Here is a 14,551-nt window from a genome sequence, read left to right as displayed (position 1 = left end):
TTGATATGTTTGTTTGTGTGTGTTTTGGTATGTTTGGGTGTATTTGGGTGTGTTTATGTGTGTCTTGATAAGTACGTAATACACATTATATATACTATATATTAGATATTTTATCCCCGATGTTTATCCGTGGTTTCCTCTCTTTCTCTCTCTCGTATTCTGTACATATACTTATTATTATTATTATTATTATTATTATTATTATTATTATTATTATAGGAGAGAGTGGGGAGGTCTCGGCCACGTCAATTCTCGCTCTGGCTTAACTACAGTGTTGACATTGTCACTGGATCATATAATGTGTCATATGAGGTTTAGCTTGCTTCGTTTTTTACATCTCACTGAGCGAAATCTTTCAGCTACTGTGAAGGAAATTGTGTTTTTACAAGGATGTAACTAAGTTTTCACACTTCAGTTTGTCAGGTTTTACACGTCATGATAAATCATAATGCACCAATCCTTTCAGAAATCTATGTATCTGTGTTTAATGGTGCCTGTTACGTGCCGAATTCTTAAAATTAAACCTAACTTTCATGATTTCAGTTTCCTGAACATGTTTCCTACACTACCCCCATTTTGAGAGACTTCGTAAAGAGGGTGGAAGGACTTCGAAGTCTCCCGACGATTAATGTAAGAGTAGCTGGAATCAAGAGTTTCTATGAAAACTGGATTTTAAAAACGTATATACGTGTTGTTGTTGTATTTCCCTGGCCGAGCCATGTCAAGGAAATATAGAGCCCCAAAAAGAAAAGAGCCTTTTAGTTCACAAAAAGATGAAACTCTCCATGCACTCACCTGTTAATGACTCATTGCCTTTGCGCCGTGCAGTAGCCATGTGCAATGTAAAGAAATCTACCGTACTCTAAAAGACTGTTTAGAAAAAGGTGTAAAAATAATTATTTGTGGGTTTTAGAGACAGTAGTTTACGATTGCACAATTTTTGGATCGTCCTCTGGAGGAAAAAACAACAAACAAACAAACAAACAAAAACTCTCGGAGTATAATTTGATAAAATGATCAGGGATGTTCTTCTAATCCGACGTTTGTCAAGATAAAAAGATATTATATTTCACGGTGAAAAATACTATAATGCTAGAAACATGCTATTTTTCAAAACCTACCCGAAAAGACAAGCTTTTATAGGTTCTACTTCAAATGTGGCGCTGTTCCCGTGCGTAACTTTGTTGTCATCGAACTTCGGATAATTGGGAAGTGTGTCCACTTCATTGGCATTGGGCATATTAATATTATTGTGTCGGAGAAAGACGAAGAGCGTGACTTTGAGTGTCTTCCCTTAGAAAATCTTACAAGAAAGCAATTTTTTCCATCTATCTACTTGTGGATGATGTGGCCATTGTACAATGATGAAACCAGTTATTCCTCTTCCGATTTGAAGTTCAACAAAGAGGCCATAAAACTCCTAGACCTATAAAAGTTTGCTGTTAAAATGGCAACCTTTAATTTCTATTCCCCTGAAGTGTCTCGTGTGTTTGAATGTTTATCTTCAAAAGCTCAAAGGGCAACACTTGAAGCTCTGTTTCAATCTGCAGACTTTATTTCCCTTACTATTTTGATATGGTTGTGGTAGAACGCTTCCCTGAACACTATAACTGTCAGGTCATTAAGATTTGAGATGGTGGATCTCCGATTTTACGTCCTTATTCGTCAGGACGTGATGGGAAGCCATGAAAATTATTGAAAACCCTTCAAATAGCCCATGTTCAAGAACACACATACCTAGGTTCGAACCAGAGCAGAGAGAAATAGCAATAATAACTTAGGAAATGTAGCACCTTAATTAATGTTCTGCTCTCACCAAATCCAGACGCCGACAGACATTTGCTTGTTATTAGGGGCATCACTGAGCTCTGTTTTACAATGATAAGAGGTGATTTCAAGTCAACACGTACAAATGTAAGTAAAAGCGGACTGGTGTATAGATATGGTTGGATCACTCTTTTCTACGATTTCCAGTGAGCGTGAAATGCAATTTAACACCTAAAACAAAAGATAAAAGTATAGATGTATGCTGAGTCGAAATTTTGCCTCTTAAAAATAATATTTGAGACATGAGATATAATATTTGTCCGAAGTTTCCCTCGAGTTTGTCCGATGTCTCCCGTAGAGTGGGTCGATTGTTTCAGACATCTCAGGGTACCTCAGATGACACACTGGCGGTAAAACGTGATAGTGCACGAAACTGATATCACTCACAGTGAGACCCAAATGGCTTATAATGGTGAAACATTTTTCTTAGGCTTGAATTGTTCCTGAAGCGAGCAGTGCAGCCAAACGTAAAAAGTGTCTGAAGCCTCCCGGCTTTCCCCTGTATATGGAGGCTCTCGTGGCCTAGAAGTCAAGCTGTTCGCCTCTCATTCAAAGGTGGAGGGTTCGAATCCGGGTAGCGACGGGGAAAAACTTTTGTCTCTAATAATACGGGGTGCCCATTATACGGAGTCGCCTCTAAAACAAACGTATTTGTTTTCAGTTTCAATCGTGCGATTGGCCCGATCCAGCCGTAATGGGCACCCCGTATAAAACTGTCTCGATCCTTTCACCTCCCTGCTCTCTGGCAATATTCTGTCGTCGGCTTTCATCTCCACTTTCTGCCCCACTCCTTCACCTTCTATGCTCCCTTCTCTGGACTTCTGACTCTTTCTGCAGCCCTGCTTCTCCTTGGCTCCTCCTTAATTGCTCTGTCTTTCAGCCATACCCCCGATCTTATGGAAGGAAAAATATACACCTAGCCTTCTCGGACAAAGGAGGAAAATCTGGGAGGTCTAGTGTGCAAGTTGCGCACGTTCAAGACCCCTTGGTGGTCTAAAATCGATAAGAGTATAGGCTTCGGCCGTCACCCGGGCAAAAGTCAAAATTTCCTACCAACTGAAAATGTTAGGTGTCCCGCGCGCTCATGACCTTTACATACAGTTGCGAGTGCGCCGTAACCCCCCCCCCCGCCCCCCAAATGTAAATTAAATAATAATTTAACTGGATAAATATCCTTTGGGAAATACGCATATTAGGTGTGTTTATTGCACTAATCTTAAATTTGTAGTTTACTTATTTTTTTGCTGTCATGTTACTTTTTCTAATAATAATAATAATAATAATAATAATAATAATAATAATAATAATAGAGGCCTAATAATAGTAGGCCTATTATCGCATGTAGTGTTGATGTAGTTTATCACGTTTAAAACTGTCCGAATTTCATTAGTGAAAAGCGCCCGCTATTACGCGTAAAGAAAGGGTGAGATCGGTAGAGTCTTATTAAAATAATTTTGCTCAACTCAACACAATGATGAATTGACCCAAATTATGTCGACAAATGAATTGCCCTGTGAACAAATCTATTATTATCTTGATCTAGGCCTAGGTCCTACATATTGCTAGCCTATCTGATCTCCAGTATTCTCCACTCTAACTAGTCTAACCAATGATTCATTTCATTGCCAGATACTCCAACGCATATTTTAAAAAACGCTCAAAAAAACCGGGGCAACTAGAAATATTTTTTTTATTGACTATGGTCAATCTCCAGTCATAAGAAATCATATTAATTTTAATATATTACATTATCTCATTTCAAATAATATGATATAACATTATAATTTTGTTTATCACTGCTATTTTCCGTTGCCTTAATATTATTTTCTCCCCCCCCCCCATGACTGGATGATCTGTGCACGAGCAGCATTCCTTTTGGCAAACAGGCAATATAAAAATTCAAAACTGGGAATGGTGCAAGGGAAGCAATCCATCTGGATCTCTGTCAACACTTCGGAGAGAGAGAAGGCCTAGACTGGGCCTAACATTCATCAAGGAGTGTAATCTTTTGACTAGGTTGTCTTCGTTTTATTTGTGACCTACGAGAATTTTGCCTTTTATTTTAAACTAGATCTATTACAATTTTCCCCCCAATAACAAATTGCTGGTGAGTATTTAGTCATTGATGCATTTGTTTTTGAGAGACGTGGAAGAGAGTTGATCGAGTATTATTCATATTGTATGGCATTATGGTCAGAGCCTCTCTCTCTGTTTCTGTTTCTATTTCTACTTCTTGTTGATCTTGGGTGACACCAAAGTCAAAGTTGTTGATTTTAGATCTAGATCTAGATCTAGTCTTGTAAAGTAAAGCATGATGAGTATTGACAGCGATCTAGAATCTAGTGATACTCAGTTTGTATTTAGATTAGCAGTTTTATTAACTAGATTTGCACTGCAAGAAAGTCTGCAAGAAACAACATGTACTGTGGTGGTCTTTCTTCAACTGTAGGCCTACCGAAATTGAAAGCAGAGAGAACGACACTCCTCAACTTTATACAGTTTGCACAGAATGACTTCCATAACGAGCGACCACCCCATCAAACACAATAAAGAAGAGGCCTAACCCTAACCCAAACCCTAACCCTACCCCTCCTACACCTACACCTACCCCTTAGATTTACCCCTCTACCCCTCCTACTCTTAGCCCTCAATTCTGCTCTGTCTCATAGTCATAGAGGTCGCTCATTACGGAAGTCCTCCCGTTTGCACCTTGTGTCCTTGCACCACAGTCGTACTTCAAAACAAAACAAACGGTATTTTTTTTACTTTCCCTCCCGTCTCACACTCAGCTACTGGCAATTGTCTATTTTGTACTAAATATTGATGCGCTGAACATGAATATCAACTTCATTTCCGTCGCAAATTAATAGTTTTTGAAATATTTAATTGTTTTTAATCGAGATAGACATGCTTTGGACCAATCGGGGGGTTCCAGGAGGGCCTGCCCCACTGGGGTAAAAGAAAATCTGGGGGGTTACAGGGGGGCATACCCCCCTGTTTTTACCCATAGTTTGATATTTTACAGTTAGATTTGAAATTGTCTTGAAAATAATTGCTTTGCGACAGTTTTAGTGGCTTTATGTGTGATCTGCAGCAAACAGTACAGCAGTTTGACCCCTGAAACAGTGCATCTGTGTGCGGGAGTGAAAGTAAAAATTTACCAAACAAACAAACAAACAATCTGTTTCCAAGCTCCTACTGTACAGCTTTTATGATAATACGAAGTGTATACAGACCCGGTAACCGGGAACAAAGTCACAAAGTATACAGACCCGGTAGGGAAACTCTTTTGTGATTTCGGAAAGTTTCAGCGCCCAGACCCGCTAGTTGTGTGTGTGTGTGAGAGAGAGAGAGAGAGAGAGCAGAGGGAAGTGCTAGCAAAATATGACATTATACCCCAGGTGGCAGGAGGGAACGAGAGAAAGATAGAGTGGAAAATAGGTGAGAGTGGGGAGAAAGAAAGACAGAGACAAACAAAGAAAAAGAGAATGCGAGCGATACACAGAGACAGAGGAGAGAGAGAGAGGGGCAGAGAAATAGAGAGGATGGCTGCTCGATTGAAATTATGACATTGTTCTTTTCTTCAAGTTGTGATTCCTCCAACTCCAAAACGGAGGAAAAACGATTTATCTATCATCGAAAAGACATCAGCAATCTTCATTTAGAGATATAGAGTAGGCTAGCCTCGAAACTATACATATCAATGATGTCTGTCTGTCTAGATTTAAACCTAGGCCATAGATATCTAGAAGAACCTAGTTCTACCCTGAGCCAAGAGGGCGCTGAAACTTTCCAAAATCACAAAAGAGTTCCCCTACCGGGTCTGTATACTTCGTGACTTTGTTCCTGGTTACCGGGTCTGTATACACTCCCTTTATTATATCGAAGTGACTATTCTGACTCGAGTCCGAATATGAAAAAATGTTATTCGGGCTCTGATTCTTGTCCAGCATGACATCACGTTCCGACTTCCGACTTCCTGTGACTCGTGACTCCGGCTTCCTGTCCTGCCTCACTCGTGACTCGCCTCAGGCTGGGTAGAGACCGGGATCACTTCGGTCAAAAAGGCGTTTTGTGCAGGAGCCGAGTTTTAATCTTATGATGAATTTGAGGTCGGCCTGAAAAGTTATAGCGCTTCTAATAAATGTTTATTTGTCAAGAGGTCATCAGAAGCAATTAAAGATGGCTCGTTAGCGTGTGTCGGGGTTGGATGGGCGGCCTGCACACATGTGGCTGTGTGTGTGTCGGGGAGGGGGGGGGGGCACTATCGGTCCGGGCGTTGAACGTCGCATACGCGTCAGTCTTATTCCCCCCGGCAACTGATCATTATTACAATAATTTATAAGCTAGTCTTGACGTAGATCTACGTAATGAATTGTGCGCTGGTCTATGGAATCAAAAGTTGCCGTATGCTCAGCTCCACACAGCAACACAACTTTTTCTTGGTAAACAATCGATATGACACAGGCTTGTGTATTTGAACGAATCGGTCTTTTTTTTTTTTAACACAGCTCATAATATGCAGGTGCCAGGTGTTCTGTTAATCTTCAAATTTACCTTTTTCTACAACAAAGAAAGTGGGAAACATGGGGGGTGGGGGGGGCCTATCAATGAGGCGGCGGGCATCGGATCGGCAGAAAAGGTGTGGGGGAAACTAAAGAATGTTGAAAAATTGGAAGCACTGAACGTTAAATCTATAGAACGAAGACACTTCCTTTTTTCCGGACCCGAGTCCGAATAAAAAATGTTCATTCGAACTCGAGTCCAAATTTTTAAAAATTTTATTCGGACTCGAGTCCGAATATGAAAAAATGTTATTCGGACTCGAGTCTGAATAACGACGGCCTTATTATATATTACTACTCACATGATTCTTTTTTCTCCTTTTTTATGCCCCCATGATCCATCCCCCTTTACATCACCCCTTCACCTGCCCCTCTTCCTCCCCTGCTTTCTGCCCCTTCATTTACCCCCCTACCAGGAGCCCCCACGCCTTCCACTTTTTTTGTGTAATTGTTGTACTGCCTTCCCTCTTTGAGTCTTCCCTAGTGGTTCCCCGTAGTACACTGCATTTGCACCTCGCAGTATCCATTTGCAAACCTTGCAGTCTCGAATTAGATCTATTCCATTTGCGTCCTATTGAGTCCAATCTCTTTAAAATTCTAAAAGTGCTTTATAAAATTATTTCTTGTGCTTACAAAACTTTAAAAGAAATGATCCGGATCGAAATGGTTGATCATTTGCTCTGCGTCATTGAACTTTGAACTTGCTTTTGTTACCAAATTGATGTGGGCCTACTCTTGTCTTCTTCTTCTCAGTTTACGAAGTGTACTACATCAGAATCAATCTGGGCAAAAGAAGGGTGCTGCACAATCACAGACAACCAAACCGAACAGTTCTACAGGTTGAAAAGAAAATAATCCGAGTTGGCAGGCTGCCGTCATGCAGTCGTGTTGCCACCATGACTGACAAAGTGGGAATCAATGACATCAAACAAGATGGCTGTTTCTATAAATAAATATTATTAGCCAATGGCGTTTAGTTCATTCTCTAGCTATCCACTTGTAAACTGAATAGCAGTAGTAATAGATCTAAGAGACTAGATCTAGATGCAGTGGAGCTCGGATTCAACGAGGTCGCCGGGCCTGACCTAAAATCTCATTGAATCCGAGTATTCGTTAAAAGAAACATGAGGTTTTGTGTAGATAATTAAACATTACAGGCACTGAGCACGTTATAGTGTAAAGAGAAGTAACAAGTGGTGCCTGAAATGCCTTCGTGATGAGCCGTGCGAAAAAAAGATAAATTCGTTCAAATGCACGTCTGTGTCATCTCGATTGTTTGCCAAAAAGCTGTATTGCTGTGTAGAGCCTAGCATACGGCAACTTTTGATTCCACAGACCAGCACACAATTACGTAGATCTACGTACGTTAAGAATAGCTTTTCATTGAAATAACATGATCAGTTGAGGAGGGGGGACCATCGGTTCGGGCGTGAAACACGTCATACATTCGCGCCACACTGTCACAGTCTTCTCCCCCACCCGCACACAGTCACACGTGTGCTGGCCACCCATCCAACCCCGACACACACTAGAGTAATCACGTGCGCATGCCAATAAAGCATGTGTTGGTATGAAAGAAGGCCGCTGATTGGTCGCATGCAATCAGCTAAGTGAATAATGGTTCATGATGCAGGTGCTATGGGTAGTTTCCAGGAATAGATAAAGTTCATTGTGAAAGAAAAATGAATGAAGCCACGTCTGCGGGGGCTGTTCACCCTGGAAGCAACCTCGTTGGATCTGAGCTTGCTGATTTGTTGAGTGTTCGTTGAATTCGGGTTATTTTTAAAGATTTTTAAGAAGAAGAAAAAAACCGGGGAATCCATCTCCTTCTGTTGAATCCGAGTTCTACTATATCTAGATCAATTCTAAATTTAGATCTATCTAGTAAAAGTAAGCTAAAAGTTTAAAATGTATTAAAAGTGTGTGTGTAAGAAAAAGTAAGACTGATATAACGTTTTTCAAGACCTACTACTGTACACCTGTAGTCCTCTCAGGTCTTCTGTAACAACTGTTGCCAGGAATAGGATAGGAGTCTGAATTCTGTGATCGTCTTGGAGATGCAGTTGAAGTTGAGCTTGTTGATGATTATCTAAAGTTAAAATGGTAAATTTTTACTTTCACTCCTGCACATAGATGCAGTGCTTTTGAGAGTCAAACAGACATTATATATGGGGGATATCGGATACATATTTTATCTATCTATATTTTTTTTGGCAGCCGATCACACCTAGCCACAAAAACGGTCACAAATCAATTATTTTCAAGAAAATGTCAAACCTAACTGCAAAATATCAAACAGGTAAAAGCAGAGGGGCAAAATATGTAGAACTGATGTAATTTATATGATCTATTAATAGCTTGTTCACTTTGTCTAACTGCAGTTAAAACAAGATAAGATAATCAAATCACTCTGTTTAATATTCTCATCTTTGCATACACAGGTCTACTTAAAGTAGGATGATGAAGAAATTGTAAAAGTGTGTTCATGAAAGTCACAACAAATAAAGGTTCCGACCATGGGTTTTTTTTTGTAAACCAAATGTGTGAACACTTTTCGAGACTTCTATAGAGATGTCTAGACAGCCGTAGGATGGAATCTATGAAGCTAACTCTGAAATGTGGGGCTGGATGGTGTCTTTATCTCAAAATGGGCAATTTGTTTGTTAGATTACTGTAAATCATTTTTTAAAGTGATCACGCAAAGTTTCAATGGCATTGGTAAATTAATAAATGAGCTTTAAAAAAAACTTAACCCGCACAGATGAAAGTGAACCAACAATGGAGTGCTATCCGTACACTCATGTTGTTTGACATTAAAAGTAAGAGCAGAGCGACGCTTTTACTGTGAGCTTTTGTCTTTGAAAATAGATGATGATAGGGGTTTTGTGAGAATATTCAGATGCATTTGGGCAGAAACCAATCATGCGAGAATTCTCGTCTGTGGCATTAAGTTCAGTTGATAGCGCCTTCAATGCCATATTTTATACTCTATGGTATTGAATAAAGGGGGAGGGGGTGGACAAGTGGTCCAAAATTAATTTTTTTTTAAAGGGGAGGGGGGGGGGGTGGCACATTCAATCTCATACCCTTGTACTAGTAGGAACAAATCTGTTTTATTTCTCCTTCAGTGACTAATAAAACAAGAGATTATGAAATATTTAGTGATTTTAGTAAGTTACTGTGACAACTTTTCCCATTTAGGAGCAAACCAGTTTCATTAAAAGCTATAAACCAATGCACAGAAGTTTTTAAAATGCCCAGAAAATTGAGGTAGCCAACCATGTAGGCTACCAGTACTAATACTGACAGTAATTTGCCATTGGCAAGAAGAAGAAAAAGGAGTTTCATTCAGATATCTAGATTCTAGATATAATGTTGCACATGATCATCAGTCATGGCAAGCTGGAAAATAATAAATGGAGGGTATGGAATAAGGAGAGGGGGGGGGGCGCTTATTCGATACCTTAGAGTATTGTGGGCAAGCTATTATAATGTAATGTACCCCCGGGGTGGTGCTACTGGCTTCAAAGTGTCTTTAGGCCATTCCCAAAGGGGGGACATTAACATGTTCTTATAACAATAGAATTGTAAAATGGGCTGATGTCATGGTCATAACTGTGCCTGAACTGCAACAGGACACTGCTGCTTTTTCTTTCCTAATCCTAACTATCGTTATTTTTTCCTCTACTTCTTTTGTATGTTTGTCACACTCTTGTGACCCTCTATTTCTGGGGTGCCTTGATAGTCGAAGCAGACTTTGTGCTGTTGAAGCTAGAGAGGTGAGCAGAGTAAGCCTGATTCTCTGTAAAGATTTCTCTGTTGACATCCACTAGTGCTGGGCGGTACAGGCGAAACCCAGTGTCGGTACTTTCTCGACACTAGGTGCCAAGAACCGCCAGTACCAGTACTGGGAGTGACACCAGGAGGTGGCCTCACAGACTGTGCATCTAGAGTCTCGCCACGATCAGCGACGCCCCCCCCAAAAAAAAATTCTTCACACACACAAGTCAGAATTGTAGAGGCACACTGTGACGCAAAATCCTTTTGAAGTTTGCGGCCGCGTGGGATTAAACTTTGCATGCAGAATTTTTTAGATAGTCATCGTCGCTAAAAATTGATTTCATTTTCGGAATCAGAGTATCAAAATAAGCAAAGTGGCTCACGGAGAACCTGATTTGATGCCCTTATTTAAATTTAAGCAAACCTTGTTTTTAATTGTCAATTTTGAATTTGAAGTCCTGTATCAAGGTCACCTGCTGCGTTGAGCATCTGACGTCACAGCTGCTAGGCCTAGGCCTACACACTGTACACTTTCCATGGCCCGGTCAAAAAACCGTCGCATTGGCTCCTTCCCAGAGCCAGTACTGGAGGCCGGGTTCCGGTACTGACACCTCCTTCGGTAGAACCGGGAGTTACGGTACTGTGTGCCGGTACCTGCCCATCCCTAACATCCACCCCTTGATTCTCATATGACCTTGTGCAGTTGTGAGCATTGAAAAACCTGTACTTAAACAAAACTAAAAACTATTATAATGTACTAATCCCTGGAAGCAAAAATTTTACTGTTGAGAAAAAAGAAACTTTCATTCTTCCAACAAGTGCACCTAGGCTACATACATTTTTTTTTTCTTGCTCTCTTTTTTCAACATAAGAATTTGAATTTCGAAAATAATGTTTCTTGAACACATACAATGATCTGGCACTACAATATTTTTAAATTTATCACAGGAGTATATATGGCATCTTAAAATTTTTATTTACAGTCCATTATAATAAATGATAATGAGAACTGAAGGCTAACCTGTAAATGTTTTAAATTAGAGGTGGGGGATTTTTTTTATAGTTTCTCCCTCAGTTAGTGTGGAATTCCCTCCCACTGCTTTTAAGAAAAAGCCCACTGCTTTTAAGAAAAAGCAATTGTCAAGAAACAAGTTACTGTCCTGGCAGGTTTTTCTGTTTAGTATAAAAGATGCAATTGTTAATTGTTGTCATCACAAATTTTGTGTAAAGGGCTCCTGTTAAAGAATTTTGCACTTCTGCAGCATATAGAAATTAAGAAAGTCAGGATGGATGATTGTGTGTAAATTTTATATAAATATTTTATTTTAAAAATTGTTGTTTAATATTTAGTAATTATGAGTATTGAATTCTGATTGATTTCAGTTGAGGAGACATCATGGGTGATGATTCAGAGTGGCAGAAGCTACCAACAGAAGAGAAGTGTCAACATAAGGTATGCTGTTGTTCTTGTCAGTTCTCAGTGTATTTTTTAAATCTGTTTGATTTACTCAGCTGCATTCATTTCTTGGTTTAGTACTCTTCCTCTGTGTGTGCTCAAGGTATTTGATTTATTACAGTGCCCACTGCTATTTTGGTTTTTATTATTTGTCTTATTTGGCAAAGATTTACATCTCCTAAGTGTACTTAGACAGCTGCTTTATCTAGACAAAAAGTTAACTCATAATGTGCTGATTAAACACTTTTTCATGTAAATGTCTTGTTTCTCACTCTAAATTGTTTTCAAAGAAGGGGCAAATACTTTATTGTCTCTACACTGTCCCCATTGCGGGTGGTAAGCGCGTTTTCTGGTGCTGTCTGCTGCTTTCATATTTTGTTGTTATATCTATTGTCGGTGTCCAAGTCTATTCCTGTTGAAGAGGTAATGTTATTTTACTGACTACCAATGAAAACATCTACAGGAATAGTTTGTGGGTGGTTGGTGGGTGCTTTGGTGTGGTTTGCTCCTTCTTTCTTATCAAACATCTATCGTCCTGATCTTTCCTCCTTCTTTTTTGTGTTTGTTACTCTCTTGTAACACCTCTAGTCTTCGGCATTTATATGAACTTATTGTGTTGCAAGTGCCATAAAACGCTTGCTCATAACAAAAAAAAGGAATAGTTTTTTCTTTGTCTAATAAGGTTTGAACTTTGCTTTCGCTAGTAACTTATCTTTCAAAATTTCAGACAGTGCGACGCAAGCGAACTGGTTTGTCTTATTATAATATAATGCGTGGAAGAAAGTTAGAAATTCTTCCAAGAAGGGGATAGAAAAGGGTTTTGTAAATGACCTAGGATAAAAGTGGTTCTCAGGATCATTGTGAAAGTCTTAATGAAGTCCTTCCCCTTTTTCTTTAAGTCTTCCTTCTAGCCTAGACATGTGTGGTGTTAAAAGAATATGATCATGGCGGAAAATGTTTCTTGAAAGAATTTGCCAAGGAGACACAGAAATATGTAGGTTTCTCACCTGCTTTTTAACATGGTTTGGGAAGGGATACAGAACAAGAAATGCTTCTGCTGAAACTCCTTGACTGGAGTTAATTCAGCTTTAACTGTAAGCAAAGTCTAGTCTAGTAAATTGTAAAAGCTTGAAAAATGTTAAGTGTTTGTTTACAATTTGTGTTACATGCTCTCGAATGAGAGACTCAACGTCTTCATGGTTTCTCCATTGGCCTGTCAGTTGATTGTTTATGATATTTCAATTAACCATTTGGCCGTGTGCACGCGCACACACACACACACACACGCACGCACACACAGAGCGTATATCACGGTGTATCATGTTAAATTTGATGAGTAAAAAGCTCAAAGATGTGACCCCCTTTCTTGTTACAGGTATGGAAGGCTCGAGTGGCGGGATATGAGGAAGCCACAAAACTGTTCAGAGGTCTGGATGAGAAGAGCCAGGAGTTCTCCCGTTATGCTGGCTTGATGAAAAAGTTTGTCACCGACAGTAATGCAGTGGCTCAAGAGAAAGGCTTGGATGCTGTTTTGGCATTTATTGAAAATGCCTCAACGAATATATGTGGAAGGTTTGTTACTTTGTTACTTTTGGGGGGGGAGACAACTTTTACAATACAAAATAGTGCCATGTCCTGTTGGTAATCTTGGGTCAAATTTTACAGCTTTGTTTACTTTTGAATCCAACACATGTTTCAGCTGAACATGCTTTTAAGACCTCGTAAAACTTTAATTTGTTACTATGCTGCAGTGTTGTTGTTTTGGCGGGTTTTTTGCTTAAGTATTTGTGGCACATTGGATATTTAGGTCCAAAGAAACCAATAACCTTATATTTTAAATGAGCTGTTTTGCCTACACTTTGTCATTAGCGTGAAAATGTTCCATGTTTATGATACATATGTTTGGTCAGTCTTCACTTAAAAATATACTTTTTATCGGAATGTCATCTTGAATTTGAATTTGCTTTAGACAGAGAAAGATCTTGTCAGTTTGTTAGTGTTTGAGCTCTTAATCAGCTGCTTGCACTGCATGTTTCCTGGGAATTTGAGAATGTTTCTGAGTGTTCTATGATCTGCTGGGGTAATAATATAGTGTAAAGCGCATAGAGGTTGCTGTAGAGCAGGGTTATACGCTATACAAATGCTCATCATCATCATCATCCAGTGCCAGATCTGCAGCAGACATCGGCGATCATGGTTCTCCATTCAATACAAATGCCATTTATTATTTATTATTAATGTGGGTGGTTGGCGGGTGTTTTGGTGTAGTTTGTTCCTTTTTTCCTATCGAACATCTATCGTCATTATCTACCCTCCTTCTATTTTGTGCGGCACTTATATGACCTTATAATCATTGTGTTGCAAGTGCTGTAAAACTCTTACTAAAACTAAATTATTAGTAGTTATGGAAAATCTCGTGAATATGTGGTACTGAATTTATGTTCTTCTTGCTTTATATCTCCAGGACATGTCATGATGTTGTGTCTGGGGTTGTGACAAAGTGTCTCAATGCCAGCAAACAGAAAACCAAGGAAAAGGGCATGGAAATCATTATGCTGTATGTAGAAGCTGAGAAGCCAGATATTGTGCAGGTGGGCAGAGAGCTGAAGGATGTTTTTTATAGTGTTTGACAAGTGTTTGTCGGTGTTTCCGGTCCCCAGACATTTTTGGGGGAAATGCATGTGGTTGGAGTGTGCCATTTATAGGTCTGACATTTTTTCTTTTCCCTCTGTTTTCTGTCTGTCGTACTTTTCACTGCTCTAAATGTGTTGATTCTCACAATATCAATGCTTTTCTCTTTACTCAAAGCTGCAATACTCACTTCTCGGTCAATTTTTTGTTTTGAAAAAGGGGGAAAAACATTGTGCTGCAGTGTCTTAGTAAATTCTTTCTGACAGGGAGATCTATTGTTTTCTGTCCTAAA

At 39.5% G+C, this 14,551-nt stretch overlaps 1 protein-coding gene across 2 annotated transcripts in view; it reads left to right on the top strand.

Moving 5' to 3' along the window:
- Window positions 1-3,751: 3,751 nt before the first annotated feature.
- LOC101855521 (cytoskeleton-associated protein 5) overlaps window positions 3,752-14,551 on the top strand; it is a 62,885-nt gene continuing 52,085 nt past the window's right edge. Inside the window, exons 1-4 of one of the 2 annotated variants that reach the window (XM_035972176.1) lie at window positions 3,752-3,843; window positions 11,556-11,625; window positions 13,004-13,200; window positions 14,093-14,219. In XM_035972176.1, coding sequence (XP_035828069.1) covers window positions 11,569-11,625; window positions 13,004-13,200; window positions 14,093-14,219 — 381 coding nt within the window. In that variant the 5' untranslated portion in view covers window positions 3,752-3,843; window positions 11,556-11,568. Of the gene's footprint in view, window positions 3,935-11,555; window positions 11,626-13,003; window positions 13,201-14,092; window positions 14,220-14,551 lie in introns of both variants that reach the window. The other variant, XM_005107409.3, reaches the window with a different exon arrangement.

Source organism: Aplysia californica, unplaced genomic scaffold (assembly GCF_000002075.1).
Source record: "Aplysia californica isolate F4 #8 unplaced genomic scaffold, AplCal3.0 scaffold00601, whole genome shotgun sequence".
NCBI lineage: Eukaryota > Metazoa > Mollusca > Gastropoda > Aplysiida > Aplysiidae > Aplysia > Aplysia californica.
This window is presented reverse-complemented; position numbering and strand designations above follow the sequence as displayed.